The sequence below is a fragment of the Sarcophilus harrisii genome, chromosome 1, assembly GCF_902635505.1.
Source record: "Sarcophilus harrisii chromosome 1, mSarHar1.11, whole genome shotgun sequence".
Lineage (NCBI taxonomy): Eukaryota > Metazoa > Chordata > Mammalia > Dasyuromorphia > Dasyuridae > Sarcophilus > Sarcophilus harrisii.
Window position 1 is genome coordinate 150,747,661 of NC_045426.1, and position 27,681 is coordinate 150,775,341.

At 34.7% G+C, this 27,681-nt stretch overlaps 2 protein-coding genes across 4 annotated transcripts in view; one reads left to right on the top strand and one right to left on the bottom strand.

Annotated features, from left to right (window-relative positions):
• ERCC8 (ERCC excision repair 8, CSA ubiquitin ligase complex subunit) overlaps nt 1-9,234 on the bottom strand; it is a 58,468-nt gene extending 49,234 nt beyond the window's left edge. For 2 of the 3 annotated variants that reach the window (XM_031965356.1, XM_031965363.1), the window contains exons 1-3: nt 9,142-9,234; nt 3,041-3,136; nt 2,160-2,261 (exon numbers count right to left, since the gene is read on the bottom strand). In XM_031965356.1, the coding sequence (XP_031821216.1) occupies nt 2,160-2,261; nt 3,041-3,136; nt 9,142-9,218 (275 nt within the window). In that variant the 5' untranslated portion in view covers nt 9,219-9,234. Of the gene's footprint in view, nt 1-2,159; nt 2,262-3,040; nt 3,137-9,141 lie in introns of those variants that run through there. The other variant, XM_031965367.1, reaches the window with a different exon arrangement.
• Nucleotides 9,235-9,376: 142 nt separating this feature from the next.
• The window catches only part of NDUFAF2 (NADH:ubiquinone oxidoreductase complex assembly factor 2), a 229,071-nt gene continuing 210,766 nt past the window's right edge, over nt 9,377-27,681 (top strand). Inside the window, exon 1 of the mRNA XM_031965383.1 lies at nt 9,377-9,623. Within this exon, the coding sequence (XP_031821243.1) occupies nt 9,497-9,623 (127 nt within the window). The 5' untranslated portion in view covers nt 9,377-9,496. The remainder of the gene's footprint in view (nt 9,624-27,681) is intronic.

Consider the following 27,681-nt stretch of genomic DNA (forward strand, 5'->3'; position numbering starts at 1 on the left):
AGAATGACAGGGAAAGATAATGCGGAATGCTGGAGGGGATGTGGGGAAATGGGGACACTGATACATTGTTGGTGCAATTGGGAATACATCCAACCATTCTGGAGAGCAATTTGGAACTATGCTCAAAAAGTTATCAAACTGTGCATACTCTTTGATCCAGCAGTGTTACTACTGGGCTTATATCCCAAAGAGATCTTAAAGAAGGGAAAAGGACCTGTATGTGCAAGAATGCTTGTGGCAGCCTCTTTGCAGTGTCCAAAAACTGGAAACTGAGTAGACGCCCATCAATTGGAGAATGGCTGAATAAATTGTGGTATATGAATATTATGGAATATTATTGTTCGGTAAGAAATGACCAACAGGATGATTTCAGAAAGGCCTGGAGAGACTTACATGAACTGTTGCTGAGTGAAACGAGCAAGGCCAGGAGATCATTATCCACTTCAACAACAATACTATATGATGATCAATTCTGATGGACCTGGCCATCTTCAGCCATGAGATGAACCAAATCAGTTCCAATGGAGCAATGAACTGAACCAGCTATACCCAGGGAAAGAACTCTGGGAGATGACTAAGAATCATTACATTGAATTCCCAATCCCTATATTTTTGCCTACCTGCATTTCAGATTTCCTTCACAGGCTAATTGTACAATATTTCAGAGTCCGATTCTTTTTGTACAGCAAAATAACTGTTAGGACATGTATGCTTATTTTGCATTTAATTTATACTTTAATATATTTAACATCTACTGGTCATCCTGCCACCTAGGGGAGGGGTTAGAGGGAAGGAGGGGAAAAATTGGAACAAAAGGTTTGGCATTGTCAAGCTATTATTAAAAAAAGAAAGAAAGAAAGAAAGAAATATGATTATGTTGGAGAATATGACAAGGGGAAATATTAAAGGATTTTTGGTTTGGTTTAGTTTGAGTTTTTATTAGGGAAATTTATTAGGGAAATCTGAATAACAATAACAATAAAAGCGTTTCTCTCAACTTATATAAAGAACTTCAAGAATGAAAGGGAAATGACTTTTTTATTCAATATAGAGAACAACAATATTCTATGCATTTCTTCATTTAAACTCCACCAGAGAGTGGATGTACTTCAGATATGTAGAATCAATAACTGAATGGCCAGGGACTGCATATACCATGTAATTGATAAGTTCCTTATTAATTACTGAGTAATTTCAATAGGAAATTAAATACAAATGGAAAAAGAAAAACTGAAGTTGTAGAAGACAAAATGGATATTTATTTGAATAAGTCAGGAGATGGGAACAATGACTTAGACAAGGATCAGACCCAGAAAGGTAAAGATAGTGCTTCTCTTGAGACAAGAGGCAGGTAAAGATAGTGCTTCTCTTGAGGCAAGAGGAAAGCAGAAAATAGTCAAGAACATTAAGAAATTTCAAAGAATTAAAGAAAGGAGTTCAGAAAACTAAGCAGATTGTTGAATCTCAATGTAATAAAAGGCTAGATAATGTACGTATAGAAAGGCAGGGGTTGAGAACTTCCTAAAAAAAAATCTTAAAACTGCTACAATAGGAAAGAGAGTAAAGAAGAAGAAGAAGAAGAGCAGTAAGGCACTAGAGAATAAGCACCACAAATTTAGACAGTGGGTGAAATCGGTGAGATTTCATGAATTTCTTTACTATTTTAATGGTTAAGAAGTGAGAAGAAATAGTAGAATTACCTAGGATATAGATTATCAAAAGATAATGTTGGGAGGTCAGGGAAAATGATAGGTTCTAGGATGGTATATAAGAAATCATAAAGTGAACTATCATAATAAAGTGAAAACTAGTTTGGGAGTCAATTGGAGTTAGAATAAGACTAGTCAGTCATCAAGATGTCCAAGATGGACATGAAGACTATTGAAGATCTAGGACAGAATACAAAGAAAAAAAAATATGCTAAAAGATTTATAAATTCTCATTTTAAAAAGTATATTCTAATATCATTTGGAAAGTACAACTCTCCTTATATTTTTGCTAATATTTTGAAAAGTTAGAGGATTTAGAGGTAATGATTATGTGTTTTTTGAATACAATTTTATCCTTTCATTTAATATACTGTTATTTTCAAATTTGCATTTATATCAGAAAATATTTATATTAGCTCTCTGATGACTAATCACATTCTGGATACATACCTGCCCACAGAACAAACAGCTTTACAGGTGTAATGAACTTTTCGGCTGAAGTTTTCAAGGTCATAAAGTACAATAATGCCATCTGAACCACCTGATAACATGCTGTCAAAAAAAGAAAGACACTTTTTTATTTTCCATTTATTTGTGATAACTGATTCTTTACTTCCATCAAGGGACTAAATTTCAAATAACTGAAATGTAATAAATACTTAAATGTTCAACAAATTCAATTTTATACTACTATTTTATTACAATTTGACATGGACCAAAATAGAGTTTACCACTGTACTACCCATAAAAGCATGGTTTGCTACCATTTTACAAAGAAATTTGTAACAGTCACACTGAACCATCCTAGAACAAACTGTTTTTTCAGACTTTTGCATATTATTATGCTAAGCAACAGTATTAAGTGTAGCAGAAGGTATACTAGGCTGGAATAAGACCTGAATTTGAATTCTAGATCCATCACGTATAAGTCATGTGACTATAATCTTTGTGATCTCTAGTTTCCTCAACTGTAAAGTGCATAAACATTATTTGCAAAACCTACTTTATCAAGCTTATGAGGACCAAATGGTAAAATGTTTACAAAGAGCATTGTAAATCTTCAAGGGCTGTAGAAATATAAATTTAGACAGTGGTGCTAATATTGACTAATTCTTCACAAAAGCCAGTTATGCAGGCTCTTTACTTGCCAATTTGTACTTAAGTTTGGTCGCATGTATAAAATTACTTTTAAAAAAATCCAAACAATTTAGTAATTTGTTTGTTTTTTACTACTTCAAGATTGGCTTTTGGTGGCAATTTTTACTGACAAAGTTATGGGATCATATTTACTTAATAAAGAAATTTTATTAAATTACAAAAAATGAACTTACTATCTCCCCTCAACAGGTTCAATATCAAGGGTGTTGACACCATTGCTATGTATTCTTTCCACTTCTCTGTCTTTGTTTAATTCCAATTTTAAGACCCTTTAGAAAAAAAAATAAAAATTTTTAAAAAGAACAAATTAAAAATAATTTAAGAATGTAGAGATTTTTTATTTCAGTAAAACAAATTCGGTAAAGTAATACTTTCTGGTTCATATTTAAACCCTTCTTTATCTTCATACTTTTAACAGAAATCTAGTATCATTCCTAGTACGATTTTACCAAGTGAATTAAATAAAAAGGCATTTTGTTTAAAAAAAACAGAAAGGCATTTCATAAAGTTCTTCACATTCATAGATTTGGAATTAGAGATTTTTCAAAAGTGAAGTTAAACATTAAAAATATATTCATGTTTTTGGCTGAGTTGAAAGAGCTGAATTTGAATCCTAACTCAGCTAATACGTGATAAACTTTATATCTAAGGGCAAATCATTAGTCTGGGTCTTGATTTCTTCCCTTAAAAAGAATGAAGGAGTTGAATCAAATGATATTATCTAAGTCTCAAGTAAACTGTTTCCCCATGTTATCTCTGAAATGTATTTTCTAAATTCAAGAGAATGAAAGATTGTTGGTTTTTTTTAAGTCTAATCACAGTCCTAGACTCATTTCAGGTTTCCTAGGAAAGGGTTAATAGTCCCCCAACCCAATTCTGTTTAAAAAAAAAAAGTTTCACTGTTCAGATCTTAGGAACCCTTTGCTCCTTGCTGACAGTAGCATAAATTGACATACAATGTGTTTTCTTTTCAACAATGCAGAAAACTTAGGCCATGAGTGTTGGATTCCTATCATTAGGAATGTTCATGAGTTAATGGAAAATTATTTTCCAAGCATATAGCAGAAATGATCTTACCCCAAGCTAGTTGGAATAGGGAATTTACAAGGTTCCTGCTAAAATGAAGGATTCAGTGTTCTAAAAGCTCACTCAAGGAAACTTTTAAAAATACACAACTCTAATCTTTTGATATATATGAGAGGAAATTTAATTCAATAACTATTAAGCATCTGTAGTTCACTTTTATATGTGTTGTTTCCTCCATAGAAGTAGAGATTGTTTTATGAATTGTTATTTGGCTAGTATAGAACCTGACACATCGCAGGCACTTAATGCTTTTTGACCGATTGTTTCTCTGTGTCAGCCATTCTGCTAGGGATATGACAAAAAGGAAATGGTTCCTGACTTTAAGGAATTCATACTTAAAGTGGGAGTGAGGAAGAAGGAAGGACAGAGCAGATTACGTACCAGATAAATAAATTTTAAAATATATAAAAAGAAAATCTGGGGAAGGACTAAGATAAGGGAGATCAGCAAAGACATCATGTAGGAATTGGTACTTAAATGATACTTGAAAAGATAAAAATTTCAAGAGACAAAAATGAAAAGGGTGAGCATTTCAGATGGGTATAGACACAGAAAGGCAGGTGATAGAAATGTTAAGTGTGAGCAACAATAAATAGGCCAATTTGGGTAGAAGAATGAGTGGAGAGGAGTGATATGTAACTGTCCTGTAAAAGTAAAATGGAGCCATTCGGTGAAGGGCTTAGATAACAAATAGGGGATTATGTATTTTCCCTTTGGGGCAACTGGGGGATACTGAAGGGTAGTGACACCATCAGCTTGCTTTTTTATAAACACTGAATTGGCAGCTATGTGAAATAAGTATTGCTAAGGAGAATAACGGAAACAAGGACATCAAAAACTAAGAAGCTAGAACAACAACAAAAGCTAGTGGGATTGCCCAAGAAAGAGGTAAAATGGTGGCTGAATGAAAAGAAGGATGCAAAGAATGTTGTGATGATAGAATGGAAAAGATTTGGGATCTGCCTGTGTTTGAAGGATAGGGAAAAGGGATGAAATAAAAATGACTCCTAGGTTGCTGACCTGAGTGAATACTGCCTTTAAGAGAATTCAGGAAGTTTGAAGTAGGATGGGTTAGGAGGAAAGATAATAAGCTCTGCTTTGGATACTGTAAATTCAGGACAGAGATGAAGTCTAGATATACAGATTTCTCAGAAAGAAAAAAAGAACCCAGAATTGGGTTATACTCACAAAGGATGAGACATGGATGATCTTTTTTCTAAAGAAAATTTAGAAGGAATAGTGAAGACAGGAAGATGGAGAATTAGAAGAACAGTGTCACAAAAACCCAAAAAAAGAGATAATGAGAAGGAATTTATCAATAATGTTAAATGTTACACAACTGTATTAAGCACTCAAAAAAGTTAATTGGATTTATCACAATAAAAGGTTACTGTTAACAACAAGATCAATTTTGATGCATGTAGCTCTTTTCAAGAATGAGATGATTCAGGTTGGTTTTAATGATATTGTGATAAAGAGATCCATTTGTATCCAGAAAGGACTGTGGGAACTGTGTATAAATCACAACACAGTATTTTTACTTTTTTTCATTGTGGTTTGCTTGCATTTTGTTTTCTTTCTCATTTTTTTCCCCTTTTTGATCTGATTTTTCTTGTGCAGTGTGAGAGAATTGTGGAAATATATATTGAAGAAGTGCACATGTTTAACATCTATTGGATTACCTTCCATCCAGGGAAGGGAGTAGAAAGAATTTGGAACACAAGATTTTAGAATGTTGAAAATTATGTTTTAAAAATAGAGGTCACTGTTAATTCTAGAGAAGTTTCAGTTGAAACAATGGATACAGACAGTTTTTGCAGAAATATGGCTGGGAAAGAAAGGGGAGATATAGGAAAGTTTATAAATATATATTGTTATAGACAAGAGAAAACACTAAGAAAAAAGTCCATTTCTTTAAATTTAGTCAGTTTAAGTATTAATCATTTATTAGGGAGGCAGTCTAGAACAGTAGAATGAGTACTGGCTCCTGAGACAGAGGCCCTAGGGATGATGCTGATGATCAGAAGACCAACTTCTGATGCTTACTTTCTGTGTTATGTTGGGTACCTCTATATTCTCAAAATGATGATCTATAAAAAAAGTGTGTGTGGCCCAAGTAGACTAGAAAATGATTCTGTTTTGAATCTTTATTAAGATAAACAATGACTATACTAATTTCCCATTAGTTCAGAGTTTACTTTATTAAAGTTTTACCTTTTATTGTGGCATGGAAAAGTCTTGAGTTCTTAAACATTGTATCAACAGAACATAGGATATGTTGTTACCAAGTTAAACATTGTGTATGGATCTGGAGATAGTCTATAACACTATAACTGTCTCCAAAGACCAACATAGCAATGTTCAAAGAGGTTCATCACAAGGTTGGCCATCAGGTAATTGATTGCTTTGGATTCTGTAACTCATGAATACCATCTGTTAAAGATGCAGATATTATAATTTGTCAAGATAGGGAATGTATCTACATAAAATGAAATAGTGAATTCTTTAAAGCTCTATGGCAGGACACTATTTCAATTTTGTTTTTCTATCTCAAGTACATTGCACAAAGGAAACACTTTAATACATATTTATTGATTTTTTGAAATTATTTATATTTTAATATTTTCAGATTTTAGTCATAAATGAAAGGAAACATCATTATATTTACTATTTCTTGGGTTATATTAATTTCTGTTTTGTTATTTACTGTAATAATTCAATGAGAATATTTCTGAAAAATTGGAAATTTTACATTTGGGTTACATATTATGAATTCTTTTTTCATTACTCAAAATCTCAAAGTAATTTCAGAAAAAAAAAGAGTGGTGCATAATTATAATAAAGGGTTAAGGTGGAAGTGAGTAAGTAATCAAAGTGGAATAAGTGACATAACTCTTAAGGGCTATACAGCAATGAAAAGAAAAAAGAGATGATAATAACTTTTAAGGATGGCAGAGTAAAGCAAATAATTTTATGGCAAGACCAGAGCATGTTTGCAGGTTTTTAATTAAAAAAAAAAGTCAACTTTATAAGGAAATATTAAATCATTAAGCCTTTATTAAAGAACTACCCTAGGCCAGCTCTTGTGCTAGATATTAGCTTTAGAAATACAAAAAGTGAAACACTCCCTAACATCAACCTGCATTTGTTAAGCATGTACTCAAAGAGCAGTCTCAATGACCTCTTAATTGCCAAAACAATGGCCTTTTCTCAATCCTTATCCTCCACCATCTCTATGAAGACTCTAACACTGTCAATTACCCTGTTCTCCAGATAATTAATTCTCTGCTCTTTAGGTTCCCAATTCTCTCTCCTGGTTCTCCTCCTACCTTTTTGATCATTCCTTCTCAGACTTCTTTGCTGGATCTTTATCTAGGGAATGCCTTCTAACTATAGAAGTTCACAGGGCACCGTCCTGGGTTTTTTTTTTTCCTCTTCTCCCTCTAAATCATTATAATTGGGGATCTTACTCTGTTTCACTGACTTCAATTATTTGGTCTATTTGGATGATTCCCATCTCTATTAGCCAGCTTTAACCTTTCTTCTAACTCCAATCTAGACTTTGTCCCCAACTGTGTACTTGAACTGGTACTTTTTAGATATCTTGAACTGGATTTTCTGTGAATATTTTAAACAGAATTTGTCCAAAAATGAACTTGTTATTTTCACTCTCTCAACACACTAGATCCAATTTGAGGCCATAGCTTGACTAATCCTTCATATAACCTCTCATCAAACTGGATCTCTTCTCTTTGACAATGCTGCCACCTTGTTATTGAGCCTCATCTCTCAACACTAAAATATGTTGGTTGGTTTGCTTACTAGAAGCCTCTTTACTTCTCTTCATCCAGTAGCTGTCAAGTGATCTTCCTAAAAGACAGGTCCGACCATTTTACTCTTCTCACACTCCACTCAATTAATTCCACTGGCTTCCTATATTACTTCAAGGATTAATAATAAAATACTACTTATTGTGTATCTAATTTATATTTTAATATATTTAACATCTACTGGTCATCCTGCCATCTAGGGGAGGGGGGGGGGGTAAGAGGTGAAAAATTGGAACAAGAGGTTTGGCAATTGTTAATGCTGTAAAGTTACCCATGCATATATCCTGTAAATAAAGGACTATTAAATAAAAAATAATAATAATAATAATAAAATACTGTTTTGGCATTCAAAAGCTTTTATAACCTGCTTCCTTCTCCTTAGCTTTCTAGTCTTCTTACACTTAACCTCAAGTATACTATTATACATTGACCTCTTTATTGTTCCTCCAAGATAATCCATCTTCAGATTCCTGGCATTTTCACTGGCTGCCTTCATGAAAGGAATATTCTCCCTCCTTATCTCTGCCTCCTGGCTTTCTTAATGTCCCAAGTAAAGTCCCACTTTCTTTTCTACACAGAAAGCTTTTCCAGATCCTATGTTCTTCATTTCTGTGCCTCTGCTCTGTTGAATATTTCCAACTAACAAGGTCTATAGCTTGTCGGTAGTTTTTTTTTTTTTTCTTTTTTCCATGTTGTCTCCCCTATGTGACTGTGAAACTCTTTGAGGGAATGCCCTTTTGCCTTTTTTTTTTTTTTTTTTTTACACTGTCCCTGACACGAAGCAGACAAAGAAGTTCATTAACTGGCTGATTTTAACTTTTTTTGTATCTCCAGTTTCTATTACAAAGGTCCTTGACTGTGCTCAATGTAATGAATGAAAGAACGCCTACGTCAAGAACCTTCCATACGAACATATAAACGTATCTATAAAATACAAAAAGAGCTAGCGCAAATCAATAGAAAAAAGTGATGGCACGAGCAGCTGGGGGGAGGGGGAGCTGAGAAAGTCACCCCTTAACTTCGTCTAGAAGGGGAGAAGTATTTTGGGGGCGCATTTCAGGGATGAAGGACGGCTAGTGCAAAAGTGCGAAGATGGAGGGTGGAAGATCCTGTGTGAGGGACAGAGCGGCGGAGTGCGGACTGTCCAGCGGGGATCTCGAGCGAGAGAGGGGAGGAAAATGCCCGGAGGAGACCAGAGAAGCTCTGGCCACAGGGGCCGGCCTGCCTCGGAACTGCACGGAACCTGCAACCTAGAAGAGTACTAAGTGGATCAAAGGGGCAAAGGAGCTTGGTGGGACGCGGCGAGAAAGAGAGAAACAGAACCGCTGACCCTGACCGGCTTCTCGGGCTCTCTTTACCTCCGGGTGGCCTCCGCTCTCCGAAGCCTCCCAGGATCGTCCAGACCCGCTTGCCGCGCCTCCAGGAAGTTCAGCATCGCGCCCGCTACCAGGTAGCGGCCTCCGCACCGCCATGACCCGATCCGGTCGGTCTCGCTCAGGGAGGCGGGGCTTCAAGAGCAACGCCACCCATTGGCTGATCCACGGACACCGAAACCAATAGAAAGCCCTGTTGTTACTGGAAAGGGCGTAGTGGAGGCGTGGCCGGACGGGTGATTGCAGAGGACCCCCCCGAGCCGCTGCGGAGGTGGGATTTCGGCTCTGATGTCTCCGCCCCTTTTCGACTTCCAGGGCTAGAACTCCGCTGAGAGGCAGCATGAATGAATCCCAGGGTGTGCTGCGCGCCCTTTTCAGGCTCTTTTCGAAAGAAGTGAAGCAGCATGTGGGCACGGATCAATTCGGGAACAAATACTATTACATCCCGGAGCGCAAGAATTGGCTGGGTGAGAGAGAACGCCGGGGCAGGGGTGGGGGAGGGGCGAGAGGGGACGCGCGCCTCGGGCCAATGACCTTCACCCGCCGCCTCTGCGCTCGTGACCCTCCTCGGGAGTGCTGGCACTTTCTTAGTTCGTCCGGTCATTCAAATGCTCTAAAACGTGCCCCGAGAGGCGATCGATGCTCAAGTAAAGGGGAGACGTCAACTACCTGATTAGGTAGCAGAAAGGGCGTCCTTTCCCTCTCCTCCCTCCCATCACGTACTTGGGAACGGGCTAGGGGGGTCTGCCCGCGGTCAATACGGTGCTCCTTCCCGAGCGGGAGTGTGCCCTTTGCCAAGTGAGTGCCACCGCAGAGGGCCGGGCCTTAGCTACTGCCTGACGGACGCCCGGGCCTTAGCTACTGCCTGACGCACGCTCCTGGGGCTTCACTTTCTGACCCAAGTGTCGCTCCTGGGGAATGTTTTACAATCCTACTCGAGCCGAGATGGGTGTAACCCCCGTTAATGTCTGCTGGTGGGGGTGGGAACGGGAACGGTTTGGTGTCAGGGCTGGTCTGCTCAGGTGTCAAGTGTGAGCCACACAACCTGGCAACCGGGAAAGGAATTGGATGCCAGGACAGAAAGGCTATCTTTGGCATGTCAGGGTTTTGGAGTCCATTGGCTTCCTAGTCTGAAACTTGCCGTACCCTATGGCCTGAAAGTTTTGGGGACTGGTTTGGGTGAAAGAGACTGCTTTTGAAAAAGCAAAATAATGGAGAATTTTATTGACCTGTCCTTAGCGGGTGCCTTTGGTACTTTGATTTTGGCATTAGGCTTGCATCACCGATTTGATTCAGTTAAACATATTAAATATCTGTTTTGTGCCAGGCCCTGGGGGATATAAAGACAAAAACAAGAGTGTCTGTCCTTAAGAATTTTGCAATCTTCCCTTTTGAAGGGTTGGGAGGAATGGGAGCTGGAGCACAATTCCTGCCTGAAATTATGTGATGAATATGTATATTAGTAAATAGAAACTTTGTGCAAGACTAGCATGAAGTGTAACTTAGGATAGAGGTTAAAAATTACTGAAAGATCAGAGCAGACTTCACTTGAGCATTGAAGGGAGCTGGGTTTTCTAAAAGGCAAAGGTGAAAAGGGAGAGCATTTCAAGAAGGAGGGATGACAATTTATGGGAAAGACAGAAAACTGGGTGATGAAATGTATGTATGGAGAACAGCAGATAGGTTATTTTGGGCAGAATTTACAACATGAAGGGTTATTAGAACATGTGAGATCTGTCTGAAAGAGGAATGGTCTGGAGGAATCTCAGGTTTCTTCAAGATCTTAAGATATAAGTAAGTCTTCCAACTCCTAGTGGTGATAAAAAAAAATGATAAAAGTTTGTATTCATAAAACACTTATTAAGTTTTACAAAGTATTTTACTTATATTAACTTGAGCTATCCAGTATAACTCCTTCATTTTACCCAGAGGAAAACTGATACCCAGAGAGATTGTGACTTAATAGTATTATGACTTAATAGTTGTGATTGATTACCTTAAGTAAAGTGACTTAACAGTAGTAATCTACTTTAAGTAAAATCACTTAAGGTGGTAATCATCAGAGGTGGGACTGATAATTGAAAAATGTGAGTCTTTTTTTTTTTTTAATAATTATAACTTTTTATTGACAAAACCCAGGCCAGGATAATTTTTTACATTATCCCTTACACTCACTTCTGTTCCGACTTTTCCCCTCCCTCTCTTCACCTCCTCCCCCAGGTGGCAAGCAGTCCTATACATGTTAAATAGGTCACAATATATCTTAGATACAATATATGTGTGTATAATCAAACAGTTCTCTTGCTGTATAGGAAGAATTGGATTCAGAAGGTAAAAATAACCGGGGAAGAACAAACAAAATGCAAACAGTTTACATTCATTTCCCAGTGTTTTTTTTTTCCTTTGGATGTAGCTGCTTCTGTCCATCATTGATCAATTGAAACTGAATTAGGTCTCTTTGTCAAAGAAATCCACTTCCATCAGATTACATCTTCATACAGTATCGTTGTTGACGTATATAATGATCTCTTGGTTCTGCTCATTTCACTTAGCATCAGTTCATGTAATTCTCTCCAGGCTTCTCTGTATTCATCTTGCTGGTCATTTCTTACAGAACAATAATATTCCATAACATTCATATACCACAATTTACCCAACCATTCTCCAATTGATGGGCATCCACTCAGTTTCCAGCTTCTAGCCACTACAAACAGGGCTGCCACAAACATTTTGGCACATACTGGTCCCTTTCCCTTCTTTAGTATCTCCTTGGGGTATAAGCCCAGTAGAAACACTGCTGGATCAAAGGGTATGCACAGTTTGATAACTTTTGGGGCATAATTCCAGATTGCTCTCCAGAATGGTTGGATTCGTTCACAGCTCCACCAACAATGTATCAGTGTCCCAGTTTTCCTGCATCTCCTCCAACAATCATCATTATTTTTTCCTGTCATCTTAGCCAATCTGACAGGTGTGTAGTGGTATCTCAGAGTTGTCTTAATTTGCATTTCTCTGATCAATTTGGAACACTCTTTCATATGAGTGGGAATAGTTTCAGTTTCATCATCTGAAAATTGTCTGTTCATATCCTTTGACCGAAATGTGAATCTTGATACCAAAATAGAGTGTTTGTATTTTTTCTTAAAACCACTAGGGAATTGTTGAAACTTCTTCAAAAATACTGTGACATGGTCAGAACTCTGCTGTAAAAATATCAATTTGGCAGTTGTGTGAAGAATGAAGAGGGGAGAAACTGGAGATAGCCCAACTAAAAGGATATTTCAGTGGCCCAGTTTTGGTAGAGCTTAAATGTGACTGTGTTAGTGTTGAGGAGTAAATGATAAGAAGGGATATTGTAGAGGCTGAATTGGCCAGATTTAGCAATTTATCTAATAAATAAATGGGGTAAAGGAAAGAGAGGAGTCAAAAGATACCTGCAAGTTGATGAGATTACCTGTGAACTTTTTTGTTTGGAAGGATAGATACCACTCTCCATTTTCTAGGTCCAAATTTGTATTCTTCAGTAGTGTGGAAAGATTTCAGTAAAGTCATTTACAGTTAAGCAAGTGAACATATACTATCCAGGACCAAAGATTCATTATGAATTAACCAAAATTGGATTGAATAGCAGAGGACCTATCCTATTACTTATTATCTGTGTAATGTTGGGCAATTCACTTAGCCTGTCTTCACCTCAGTTTCTGCATGTATAAAAAGAAAGGATTAAACTATATGACTAAGAGTCCAACCTAGCTTTAAATCTGTGATGTGATTCCCAAACTCTCAAAATGTAATGAATTTTGGAAAGAAGTGGGTTGCAGTTATTAGGGTAAAGAAGATGTTTTGGGCAGAGACATCATGAAATAGAAAGGAAGGAAACAAGTTAAGGTCCTGCTTTGTGATAGACACCGGACTAAGTGCTTTATAAATAGTCACTTAATCCTAATAATAAATATGGGAGATAGGTGCTTTTAGTCCCATTTTTGCAAATAAAAGATGAATCTTCCTGCCTCTAAGCCTAGCACACTATCCACTGTGGGACCAAGCTGCCCAATAAATACTTGTGCATTGATTACAAAGAAATATGAAAATGATTAACCTAAATATAATAAACAATCTGCTATGGGAGTTAGGTGCCATAGGGGATAAAGGTCCTGGAGGCAGGAAGATCTGATTTGAAGGAAAAGTTCAAGAAGTTCAGAAAGACCTGAGCCTCAAACTTCCTAGATGTGACCCTGGGTAAGAAAACACTTAATTTTTGTCTGCTTCAAGTTTCTTTGACAGTAAAATGAGGATAATTATGGCACCTGTCTCATTGAGTTCTTGTGAGACTCAAATGAGAGAAAATTTGTTAAGCAGTTAGACAATGCTTGGCACATACTAGATGCTTAATAAGTTCTTGTTCCCTTCCCTGTTTTACTTTTCCTCACAAACTACTTGTTAAAAGTTTGCAAGTAATTTAAGTTATACAAAGCATAAGAACAAATTTTAAACTTTGGCTGCCATACCGTTTGTAAGATGTAAACTAACAACATAGATCAACACATTTGTACAGAAAATGCCGAGACATAAGCTGGCTGTAGTTAAATTATGAAGTAGTTAAGAGTTTAATAACAAGATAATCAGTTTGAAAGGAAACTGGTGGAACTGAGGATTGCCTTAAATTAGTTGCCTGCACATTCTCTTTAACCATTGTCAGTATCTATTGGTTGCTACTGTGGTAGTAAAAGATGAAATTACTTTATTTATATTTAAAATTCTCCCCAAATTTCCTACTTTTTGGAGGGGGGGAGGTGTGAGGGATTAGACCTATGATTTTTCTATTACTACAGAAGAACAATTATTGTTAATTAGCTTTTAAATTTATCTTTTAAAGTTGTGTGAGTTGCTAAAAAGTTAAATTCAGTTATTCCACATTTCTTAAGTACTTACTATGTGTCTGACAGCAGTGAAGGGAATACAAACCCAAGTAGAAAATCTTGGCCTTCTGGTAGCTTACGTTTTAATGGAGGAAGATAACGCATAAAAGAAAGCTAAAAAAAGATTGGGGAGGGAAATCTGATACAGTTGGTTACTGAATGCAGCCTGAAAAAGAATGATAATTAAAAGTTAAGTCATTTGTCCAGGGTTACACAGATAATATTTGTCAGAGCCAGACCTTGTGTCCTGGTGTTTTCTGTCATACTTTATTTATTTTGTGATCAGTAATGAATATATTTATTATTTCTCTTCTGCATTTTTAATGCACCCAAAAATTCAATTGTTTCATTTATCAGTCCAGAAATATGTAAACTCTCTTCCTATTTGTAATTTCCAGAGAACAGATGATTCTTTAGTATATAGAAAATCCTATTCACATCCTTAGCTTCTTTCTTGTTTACTTTTTTTTTTTTTTGTGGTAAGATTTATTTAATTCTGAAAGAGAAGTATAATTGAAGTCACCACTATTTTAGTTTTACTGTCAGGGTCCATATTTTCTTTCTCTCTCTCTCTCTCTCTCTCTGTCTCTGTCTCTGTCTCTCTCTCATTTTCTGTTTCTGTGTCTCTCTCCTCTCCCTTTCTCTCTCTCTCCCTTAGCCACAATGCCTCAGCTATCTTTTCTGTTTGGTCCTGTGGCCCCTTTCACCTTTTTTTTTTTTTTTTTTTTTTTTTTGGAAGAAACTTTTTTTTAAAATTAAAGCTTTTTATTTACAAAACATATGCATGGGTAATTTTTTCCAACATTGACCTTGCAACAAACCTTTTGTTCCAAATTTTCCCCTCCTCCCCCCATCCCCTCTCCTAGCTGGCAGGTAGTCCAAATACATGATAAATATGTTGAAATATGTGTTAGATCAATATGTCTATACATATTTATACAGTTATCTTGTTGCACAAGAAAAATCAGATCAAAAAAGAAGAAAAAGAAAAACAAAGAAAACAAAATAAAAGCAATTAACAACAGAAAGAGTGAGAATGCTATGTTGTGTTCCACACTCAATTCCCACAGTCCTCTCTCTGGGTGTAGATGGCTCTCTTCTTCACTGAACAAATAAAACTAGTTTGAATCATCTCATTGTTGAAGAGAGCCCCATCCATCAGAATTGATCATCGTATAGTCTCGTTGTTGCCATGTATAATGATCTCCTGGTTCTGCTCATTTCACTTAGCATCAGTTCATGTAGGTCTCTCCAAGCCTCTCTGAAATCTCCTGCTGGTCATTTCTTATAGAACAATAGTATTCCATAACATTCATATACCATAATTTATTCAGCCATTCTCTAGTTGATGGGCATCCACTTTGTTTCTAGTTTCTTGCCACTACAAAAAAGGGCTGCCACAAGCATTTTTGCACATTTGGGTCCCTTTCCCTCCTTAAAATCTCTTTGGGATCTCTTTAGGATATAATCCCAGTAGAAACACTGCTGGATCAAAGTGTATGCACCGTTTGATAATTTTTTGAGCATAATTCCAAATTGCTGTCCAGAATGGTTGGATCCATTCACAGTTCCACCAACAATGTATCAGTGTCCCAGTTTTCCCATCCCCTCCAGTATTCGTTATTATTTTTTTCCTGTCATCTTAGCCAATCTGACATGTGTAGTGGTGTTTCAGAGTTGTCTTAATTTACATTTCTCTGATCAATAGTGATTTGGAGCACCTTTTTATAAGACTAGAAATAGTTCAGTTTCTTCATCTGAAAATTGTCTATTCATATCCTTTGGCCATTTATCAATTGGAGAATGGCTTGAACTATTATAAATTTCAGCCAATTCTCTCTATATTTTAGAAATGAGACCTTTATCAGAACTTTGCACATAAAAATGTTTTCCCAGTTTATTGCTTCCCTTCTAATCTTGTCTAGATTAGTTTTGTTTGTACAAAAAAATTTTAACTTAATATATTCAAAATTATCTCTTATGATCAATAATGATCTGTAGTTCTTCTTTCTTGAACTGCTATTAAATCAGGATTATCTAACCCTACACTTGTACCATTGATTTAAAGAAAAAACAATCCTTTTGCAGAATTAGAATATATTTTGCTATATTTCATTTTATTTTTAATTTGATCCTTTGTTACATGTTCAATTTTCTTTTTTTAAATTTTGAACTTAAAACAACAAATAAAATGATCCATGGAGTCACAGTGTTGGGACACAGTTGAGCAGCAACAAAAGCCTTGTAACTGTTATTTGTCCTTCATTGTTGTGAAAAACCAAATGAGATAATATTTGTAAAACATTTTACACAGAGCCTGGAACCCAATAGACGCTTAATAAATGCTTGTTCTATACAGTCCTGCCACACCTGATCTGTCTATCTTTGTCTCTCTTTTCTCCCCCGGCTCCTCCACTCTATAGGGTATGGGGGGAGGAGAAAAATAAGCCCTCCTGATACATGTTCTTAGTCAAGCCAAAGAAATTCCTATAATGCCAGTATTTATAGCTTATTCAGCATCTTGAGTCCATTACCTCTGAAAAAGAAATGGATAGTGTTTCACTGTCAATCTCTTGGAATCTTGGTTGGTCATTGCATTTTTGAGCATTCTAAAGTTTCTAAAAGTTTCTTTTTCCTTCTTTGTACCTTGGCAGCTGAGTATTCAACATCATTGAAATATGAAGTAAGTGTGAGAAGGGTGTAAAAGAGGAAAACCCAGTTCAACAAAATTAACCTGATCACAATACTGACAGTCTAGTGTTAACTAATTTCAGGATTAGATCTTTCATAGTTTTTCTCCTTTCCCCTAAGAAGCAGAGGGAGAAAGATTTATTCTTTTTCTTAGGGGCTAAACTTCGGCATTATAACTTTACAGAATTGTTTTCTTTCCACATGTGTCATTCTGATCATTATTTTTTTAATGTTATTATTGTGATTCTGCTCACTTCTCTTTGCTTCAGTTCTTATGTTTTCCCCAATTTAGTTCTTTATACATTGCTTCTTACAGCCTAGTGATGTCAGCATAATTATGTATATTTGTTTATTTAGCCAGTTCTTAATTGGTGTGCATTTTTTTTGTTGTTACTACAAATAGTGCTGCTGTAAATATTTTGGTGTATATAAGGCCTTTCTTTTTTGTCCTTGACTTCAGCGGGTATATGACCTAACCTATTCTATATGAAACCATGCTAGTTTTTTATGATCACTTTTTTTCTTCCTTTAGAGAGAAATTCATAAATATTTCTTTAATAATACTTTCTATAACTTTGCTAGAACTGGACCAAAGCTCATTGGCCTATGATTTATTATTATTTTCCCTTCCTTTTCTTTTCCTTTTTGAAAATTGACATGCTTTATGTCTTTCTCTAATCCTACAATCATTATCCCTCATGGTGGCTCAATAAATCATTTCATTTCAAACCTTAGTATGTCATTCATTTGGACCTTGTGACTTGAATTCATTAAGGAAGCTAAGCACTCTTTCAATCTCCTTATTCAACTAAGTTACCAACTCCCTATTAGCTGTTTTTGTTTTGTCTTTTCCAGCCATTCTTCTGGGTGGAGAAAAAGAAAGCAAATAAGATTTGAACATTTCTGCCTTGCTATCTACGTTGGTTATCATCCTCATCTCCATTTTGAGCTTGCTTAAAAATTTTATCCCTTCATTATTCCTTATTTTCTATTAGAGATTAGAAAACCATTTTTGTTGCCTTTGCTTTCTTCCCCAGCAAGAACTTATTGTTCATGTCAGAATTCACAGTCTTCTTTTAGTAATGTTAAATGCTTTGGTATTTTATCTTTTACTTGCTTTTCCTTCGATTTTTACTATTTGTACGGTGAATCCACATTAATTGTTTTAGATCTTTCTTGTTTTGTGACAAATTTCAGTTTTCCAAATGTCCTTATTCCTTTTCCATTCCTTCTGGCCCACAATTTTCTATTGAAATTGAGTCTGAGACTCCAATCACTCCATTTCTGTAAAGAAGGGGATAATAGGTCAAGTTAGACTTGTGTTTGGAAAAGTATAAAATTCAATAAAGTTCAAATTATTTCATGTCAAGAGGATTTATAGTGAAAAATGAATTAAGAAAATGAGTTATCTCAGATAAGATAATTGGAAATTTACCTGATGAGAAAGGAAAGACAGAAATATTTTCTAACAAATATCATGGAAACTTAGTGGAATGGGACTTAGTTGGTTATGGCAAGGTGCATATACATTACAAGGGAAGAAGCAAGTCTGAATGTACAGCTAGGATAGAATTTCACAGGGGAAGTTCCTGGGTTACAAGGCAGATAGAATTCCAAGCCATTAGGAGTTAGTGGATGCTGATGGAGAGGAGGTCCCTCCTACATAGGTAGCTTAGAACCTAAAGATTTCTTTGTTTTATACATAATTGAAGACTTTACACTAGTGAACTAATATCTGGCGGTTCCCCACAATATATCCTTAGACGTTAATTCAGCCTGTTCTTCTATCTCCCCAGCATATGCCAAGCCAATAATTTGTACCATCAAATATTTAGGTTTAGATTGGCTCACGAAGGACTACCACTTACACAGGACCAGTGGCTGAAATATGATTCTGGACTAACTCATTCAAAGGAAAAAAGATTGGCTATGGGATGAAAGAATGGTAGAGTAGCATTAGATATTATTAGGAAATCTAAGAATGAGAGGGAAGAAAACAAGATGCATGTTATTTGGGTAAAGATTAATGGAGACAGTAACAAGCCCAGTTATCATTGCAGCGTATCACTGACCATCTGTACACAGAGAGAAAATAGATGAGGTCACAAGTCTGAAATATAGACATGATATAGTGTATTGAGGGATTTGGGGTTTTGTAGACATCTGTTGGAGCTTGCTCTTTCTGCCAAAAGCAAAGTGGTATTCTTTACTTGTCTTAACAATAATTTTATCATTCAAGAAGTGAAGGACATAATAACAAAAATGGGTTCCTGATTCTCATTAACAAGGAAAAACTTGTTGGTGAAGGAGAAATGATAGGAACCATGGTGGGGAACTGAGCATTCTATATGAGAATTTGCAATAATGGAGAGGAAAACAGAGCATAGTCTGACACAAACCCCAGATTTCTGGGACAGCATTATTAAAATGAGTTAGGGCTTAGATAGTATTTCATGAGCTAAAATTACACAGGAAGTCAATCTTGGATACAAGAGGAGCACCTTAGAGAGAGATTTTGAAGTCTCAAAAGAAAATCAGTTTTGCTCAGACAGATTGCCAAAATGATGTGAATATATAGGGAACTTGATGAACAATTTAAGACATATGTAGAAGTGGAAGAAATTACAGGTTAGAAAGAATGAATTCAAAGTATAAACTGGGTCTGATAAGAAAGTCAATGATGCTAAAGTTTGGAATCCAATTAAAATTTCTTTTTCTTTTTTTCTTTTTCTTTTCTTTTCTTTTTTTTTGCTGGGGCAATTGGGGTTAAGTGACTTGCCTAGGGTCACACAGCTAGGACCTGTTAAGTGTCTGAGGACAGATTTGAACTCAGGTCCCCAGACTTCAGGACTGGTGCTTTATCCACAGTGCCATCTAGCTGCCCCTCCCAATTAAAATTTCAAGAATTTATTAAGCATCTTCTGTGTGCAAGGAACTGTACTAGGTGCTGCTCATACAAAAACAACTGAAAATGACCCTGTTTTTAAGAACCATACACCCTACTGGGAATCTATAACATGTACAGATAAATACAAAGTTTACATGAAACAATTTTGGAGGTGTTGGCATTTTGTTTCTTTTATCATGTATAAGCAGCAGCTTGAACAAAATTTAAAAGATGGGTTGTTTTCTGCAAGGAAGTAGAACAATTTGATTAAACTGGAGGATATGTGAAAGAAAATAATATATAGTAAGTCCATAAAGTAATAGTAATCTAAAACCAGATTGTTCCTTCTGCAAGGAAGAAGTAGAACAGTTTGATTAAACTGGAGGATATGTGAAAGAAAATAATGTATAGTAAGTCCATAAAGTAATAGTTATCTAAAACCAGATTGTAAACAGCTTTAAAGGGCCTAGAAAAGGATTTCATATTTTCTGTTGAAGATAATATGGAATCATTTAAGCTTCTTGAGCAAGGGATAATAAAATCAGACTAATATTGCAGGATGATGAATCTGCATTTTTGTGGAATTTAACTTACAAAGGGAAAATTTGAAGTCAGAGAGACTTCAGAGATTAGAGTCTATAATCTAAGTAAGAGATGGAGAGAGTGTAAATTATGGTGTTGGTGGTGGCCTTGTGATTGGAGAGAAGACAGATGTTAGCAATGAGAAGGTAAATTGGACAAGTCATGCAAACTCACTGGGCAGTATACTAATGCCACTTAGTACCTTTGTGACTATGGACAAGTTGCTTACAGTGTTCTTTTAAAAATTTATTGCTGTCCTTTGTTTTTATATTTTGCTAATTTCTATTTTTCCTCTTTCCTATCCAGCTAGCCATTCTTTGTTTTTTAAAAAAAAAAAAAGAGACTTAAAAAAGAAGAAAAGAATAAAAGAGCAGTTCAGCAAAACCAACCAATATATCAGCTGTTTATACAGTGTGTCTCATACCCATAGTCCCCAACCTCTGTCAGAAAAGGAAAGAAAGTGAATTTTCTCAGCTTTTCTTTTGGGCCAGTCTTAATATTCATCAAAATTGTACAGCAACTAATTTTGGTTTTTTTATTTGCATTTATGACCTTGGAGTCATAATGGTCTTCCCATATTTCTCTGACTTCTTCATAGTCTTCTAATATTAAAGTATAGTAATATCCCATTCCATTTCTGTACCATTACTTGACTATTCCCCAATTAATGGTCATTGATTTTGTTTCCCATTCTTTATTACTGTTAAAAAAATGCAGCTATGAATATTTTTGTAAATGCAGGGCTTTTTCTTTTTTTAGAAAAATTTTTATTAATGTCTTACTTTTTATATCATCATAGTTTTCACTAATATCCTTCAATACATTGAAAAAGTTCAAAAACATGTTAAGTGTACAATATCTATGAAGCTTCCGCCTCCATGAAAGGATGAATTGGGAAGGTTCTCTCATTTTTTTTCCCAAACCATTCTGTTCTTTAACATGTTACATTCACTTTTGATTTGATTTGTGTGGTTGTTTTTCAATTTATCTTGTATCATTGTGTATGTTATTTTCTTGGCTCTGCTTTCTTTCAGTACTTGAGTTCGTGAAACTCTTTTTATGCTTCTCTGTATCCATCACTGTATTGTATTCATAAGTCACAATTTATGTAGCCATTCCCCATATGATGGACATTTACTTTGTTTCTAATTTTTTACTATCACAAAAGTACTGCTAGTAAATGTTGATATAAATGGGGACTTTCTTCTTACAAATGGTTTCCTTAGAGGGTAAAACCAGAAATGGAGTTTTGGATAGTTTAGTCTTTTTTTAAAAATTTTTTCACTTAATTAAAAATTGCTTTTCAAAATGTATCCATTTACAACTCCACTGCTAATGAGTTGTCTTCCTACAATCCCTTCAACATTAATTCCCCCTCCCCCCCTTTTTTTGGCATTTTTGCCAGTTTACAAGTTGTGATGTGCAACTTGGGTTATTCTGATTTGCTTTTTTCTCATTATGAGTGATTTGGAATATTCTTTCCAATTGTTGGTAGTGTTTGATGTTTCTTTTGAAAATTGCATGTTTATGCAATCCCTGGCCATTTATCTATTGGAAAATAACTGTTGTAAGTAGATGGCTAACTAGATCTACATATGTATATATGTTAATTGTTCATATGTCAGATCCTTATCTGAGAAATTTGATATAATGTCCACATTTGTCTTCTTATTATAGGGACAGAAGCTTTTCAATTTCATAAATCAATTTATTTTATCATTTGTAATTCCATCTTTCCCTTATTTGCCTAAGTACAACTTCACACCTGTAGTTGTGAGAGGTTTCTTTCCTAATTAAAAAAAAAAAGTATTATTTTTAAAATTAAGGTCATCTATTCATTTAGAATGCATTGCAAAAGTGTTGGTCTAATTTTATTTTCTTCCATATTGCTTTTTTTCTTTTTTTGTTTCTGTTTTTCATTGCTTTTGGGTACATGCCCTTATAGTGGGATAAGGTAACTTTTTTTCTCATGCCATTTGTGCTTTCCTGAGTGTACATATGGTATAGACTGAGAAAAATAGATCAATTACAGATCCCAATTTTGACTCTCAATTTCCTATTTTCCATATTTTTTCTATCTTTGTATAACTAGTATTGACTGGCTTTTAGGTTCTATGGTATATTGTAAATATTTAAGGTAAAATTATTTTTATCATATATGTAGTTCAGTTTTTAGTATGTTTGACACTTAATTCTTTAAATAGTTTCCAAGTCTGAAAACTTCATGTTAATTTTTTTTTTGGGGGGGAGGGGGGGAATTCAAATCATACTTAAAAAAAGAAAGATGATAAAATTTCTGTGACAAAAATGCAATCCTTGGGTTAGCTAATTCAATTTCAGTGAGATACAATAAGTTTTTGCTACATTTTTTTTTTACATATTCACTTTCAAAAAATTTTAAAAACAAATGTGATTAAAATAGGAGAGATTTATCATTTTAGATTTGGAAGCTGTATCTAGCCTGTGACTAATATTCATTCTGCAATATGGCTTCTATTTCTAAAGCTAGATGAGACTTGAAAGGCAGGGCAATAAGGTAGCATTGGGACAATAGGTAACAGTGATTGATGACTTATTTTAATATCTAGGACAAATATTTCACCAAACTGGGTAAATTTATCTATGTAATATATTTATTTTTTACTGTATAACATACTGTCAAAGCTTTTTTCATGATGAATTGTTTCTGCTGGGCAACCTGCAGTAGTTTTCAAACCATTCATATTTTAGTCATTACAGAAAGAAACCTTTATACAGTTTCCGCATTTTATTATAGTTGTGTATGTTGTTTTATAGAATACAGTGTCTGGGTTCTTAAGGAAATACTTTTTCCCATTTAACTCCTTAAATTTTCCATGAAGGTAACATTTTTTTTTTAGTGTACATTTGTATAAAATAAACCACACAAAATGTGAAACTTGCTTTAAGTTTTGCCTGTAAACATTTCCATGTCTTTTAAAAAATTATCTGTTTTTAATAGGAACCAAATCCTGTCTTGGTCTAAATTTTCACTATATATACATTTTCACAGTCCTATTTTCTGAATTCTGATATATTTTTGTGACAGCTGAATGGTCTTTTTGCACATGTTATTTTAAATTCTCATAAAAAGGTGAAAATCATGCAGTTAAGAGAAAACTGAGTAATAGTGTATTTTTTCATGTGTAAGACATGTATAAATTCATAGTAGGACTATTTGAATTTTACTTCATATCAGAAAATAAATTCTTAAACTCTTTAATTCTAAAAAGTGGTCCCTTGATTGAATTAATAAGTTCATTTATAAGTAAATTTTAACTTAATGTATTTATTGAAAAAGGATTCATTATTATACCTAACTCTGGGTAACATGTTGGTGATATAAAGACAAAAATCAAACAGTCCCTATTCTCAAGGAGTTTACATTCTATGAAGGGTTCAGAGTCAACATGGGTGAATAAATAGTTTTAGTGAAATTTTAAGCTTTAATAGTTTGACTATTTTAAAAGTTTGGGGATACTTCATATATACAAAGCACTGGGAGAAAATAAACAAAGACTGAGCCTCAGTGTTGGCTTCTTTTTAAGAGGTGGTTGTGGAGTTGAACTTTAAAGAAGATAGAAATTAGATGGTCTTGAGGTAGAAGTTCATTTGAAGCATGGAAAAAAACCTCATTAGTAAAAAGTCAGGGAGTCAGTAAACAGGATGTCACTTATAAAGACCAGCAAATTAATCACTTTCATTGGAATGTAGAGAGCTTGAAGGCAAGTCATAGGCAATAAATAGGGTGATCATATTGTGAAGCACTTTAAATGTCAAACAAATCAGTTTGTATTTTATCCTAAAGGCACTTGGGAGCCACTGGAAACTTTTCAAGCAGGGAAGTGACATGCTCAGACCCGGGCTTTAGGAATATCACTTTGTCAGATGTGTGATAGAATGGCCCATAACATCTCCTTGTAAGATCAAATCAATCATTCTGAACCATGCTAAATTAGATAATTATTGTCCATCAACTCTAATGACTTAACAGTTTGTAAAGATTCCAACAAAATATGCTGGAACTACAATTAGAATTGTACAGGATATCAAGAGCCACAATTAAAGATCTCAGGTAGAATCATATCTACTGACAATCAAAAGAACTAGGCCTGTGGCCAAATATATCATATCCAGCAAAATTATCCACAGTATTTTGAATGAGAAAAATGGACATTGAACAAACTTGCAGATTTCTGGGACTTTCTATTAACCAACCCTAAACTCAATAGAAAATGTAACATATTAGAGCCAGTATCAAAGATCAGTTTCAAGGAACTCAACATGGACAGATTGTTAATGTTTCTTTTAAATGGGAAATATATACCATATGTTTAAGAGCAGCATTAGCAATAGGGTACCTCAAAAGAAAGATTGGAACAGAGTTTTAGGTAAAAAGAGTAATTATGTTATACAAATAAGGTACAGAGGAAGAATACAGAGGCATTAGAGGAGGGGAGAAGAGCTTGTAGTTCTGAAAACTACTCACATCGGAAATGGGTCAAATAGGCAATACTATATATATATATAGCATGAAGGGTAAATCACCCTCCAAAATCTATAAAGAAATAAGCGGAGAGGAATGGGCAGACAAGGAAACAAAGGATACTAGAAGAAGACAAGGAAGGGATCCATGGGTGGGGGGAGGTTAAATAATAGCAATACAAATTAAGGAGCAGAATTAGTCTGCAGGAATGGGAACCTTGTGTGTGTGTGTGTGTGTGTGTGTCTCTATATATATATCCCACTTGATGGAAGTGGTGGGGAGAAAAAGAATAAAGTAAAAAAGATGCACAGCAGAGAACAAAAGAATAGTTTGCAAGGAAATAAAGAAAAGATGGACACTCATGAATAGAATTTCTTCTAATATATATTTACTTTCTTGAATTGTTAATTTGTTATTATATATTTTGAATCCTCTCTGATATTCTGATGGGCACATGACAATATTCTCTTTTGTTTCATTTTATTTTGTTTTGTATTCCTTTTCTGTTTTTCTTATTCTGTTTTTTTTTTAATTAATATAAGGAATAGAACTTGATAACTGATTGTTGGGAGACAAGAGAAAGAATGTACCATAGCCTTATGTTATACTGAAGAATTACAAGATTTTGCACTTGAACAATTGGGGGAAAAAATATAGTTCAGTGTTATAGAGAAGTTGAGTATTGCTTTTTTTTTTTTTTTCTTTTCTTTAATTTTCAGAAATATATATAGGTATTGAAAGTAGAAAATATGATGCCTTTGATTTTAGATCCTTGAGGCTTAGGTCATAGTAGTCCACTTAGGTAAAAATAACTAGTAAGCAGTTAATGATATGAAATAGGAGGAATAAGTTTTGGTGTTTTGTTTTTAGAACTGATAATCCTTGAAGTAGTTGAGAACCCACAGAAAGCTTTTAATATTGGGTGTGAACAGAATACAGAGAATCAAGCATTGACTTTTTGTATACCCTATTTAAGGTTTAGGAATCCAGATCCCTTAGTCTGGCATTCTGAACTGTCTATGGTCTATTTGAAGAATTTATTTTATGATATGAAGTAAGATTCAAATAGTCCTTCTACTATGGATTTATATGTTTGATACAAGAAAATATATTTCTTTTAACTGCATGATTTTCACCTTTTAAACTCTTAATTTAAATTATTAATTATAGCAATACTACGAACACTTGTGAATTAGTTTCATTTTAAATGTTCAATATCATTAGAGGAACTAAGAATTTGGGGAATGATCTGATTTCTACATAATCTTAAAATAATTAACTGCAATATTTTTTAAAATTTTAGGTTCCCCTAACTGACATTCTTTAAAACAAACAAAAATTTTCCTGGCACATAGTAGTAAGCACTTAAGAGTTTGATACTCTTTGCTGGTATATATAATAACAGTACCAAAGTGGCTTAGATTTGAGATTGAATTTTGCCAGCATTATAGAATCACAGAAGTTAGGAAGGCAAGACATCAGAGGCCATCTAATATGTTATTAGAATTGAATTACAATATAAAACCAAAGTCTAACCATTCTTTCTTGTCTTAAAAATCTAAAGTGGACTACAATCCACAACTTAATGAAACAGCCCATTCCATTTTGGGATAGTTGTAATTGTGTGGAAATCTTTCCCTTATATCAAATTTCTTAGAAACTTCTCTCCTGTGCTACCAATCCTTTTTTTCTTTCCAAGTAGAAAAATATATAAGCATTTGAACAATTCACTGAAGATGGAAATGGTGTTCTGTTAATATTTTTCTTTTCCATATGCATTCATTCCTTTGATTCAGTACATTCTCCTATCCTCTTATGATCCTAGTTGCCATCCTCATGCTTTAATATGTCTATTTTTCCCAAAATGTGGGCACAACTGTGAATACATCACATGTAGCTTGATCAAGGTTAAAGTAGAGCAAAAATATTGTTTCTTTGTTTTAAGAACTGTAACACTTTTAATAAAACATAAGGTAATATTAGCTTATTTGGCTACTTTTTTTACTCTTACATTGAGTTTACAGTTCTAGACCCCAGATCTTTTTTCACGGGAACTGTTGTCCAGTTATATCCACTTGTATTTTGTGAAGTTAATTTTTTTTTAAGCCAATGTATAACTTTTTATTGAACATGATTCTTTTTAATTCATTTTAGTTGGCTAAGATCATTCTTGGTCCATTCTTTATCCTATACTGTATTACCTTCCTCCTGGAATTCTTATAATCTTCAAATTTAATAAACAAGATTGTGCCTTCATCCAACTCCCTTATGAAAATGTTGATTAGTATAGAACCAAAGATAAATCATTGGGCCACCTCTAATCTTGCAAAGTAGAAAACCAACCAAATCATAACTACCTTTTGAAACTGTTATTGAATCAGTTCTACCTAACTTCATATAATGTCTGAATTCAGGTATCAGGTACTATACACACACACACACACACACACACACACACACACAATCTTTTACAGTAAAAGTATAGAATATTTAGAGATATATCACTGCCATATGTAGTTTATTTTTAAATCAGTTTTTATTATTGTGCTTTTTATATCGTCATATTTCCCTAGTATTTTTTCTTCTCCCCTTTCACCTTCCAGTAACCATCTCATATAATGGTGTTTTTAAAGGAAAAAAATCAGCATAGCTGATTGATTATATTGGCAAAGCTTAAAACAGGTATAACATGTAATATCATCAGTGGACCTCCCATCTCCACAAAGGGGTGAATTATGCATGTCTTCTTATATTTCTTCATTTGAATTCAACTTGATCTTCATAATTTTATTACATTCACTTACGATTTTTTAATGTGTGGGAATTTTTTTTTCCATTTGTAATTTACTTGAATCCTAACTATTAAATAATTTTTCTCAGAAATCTTTACTTTTCCTAAGTAGATTTGCTTTAAAAATATGCTAAAAACAAACAAAAATGTT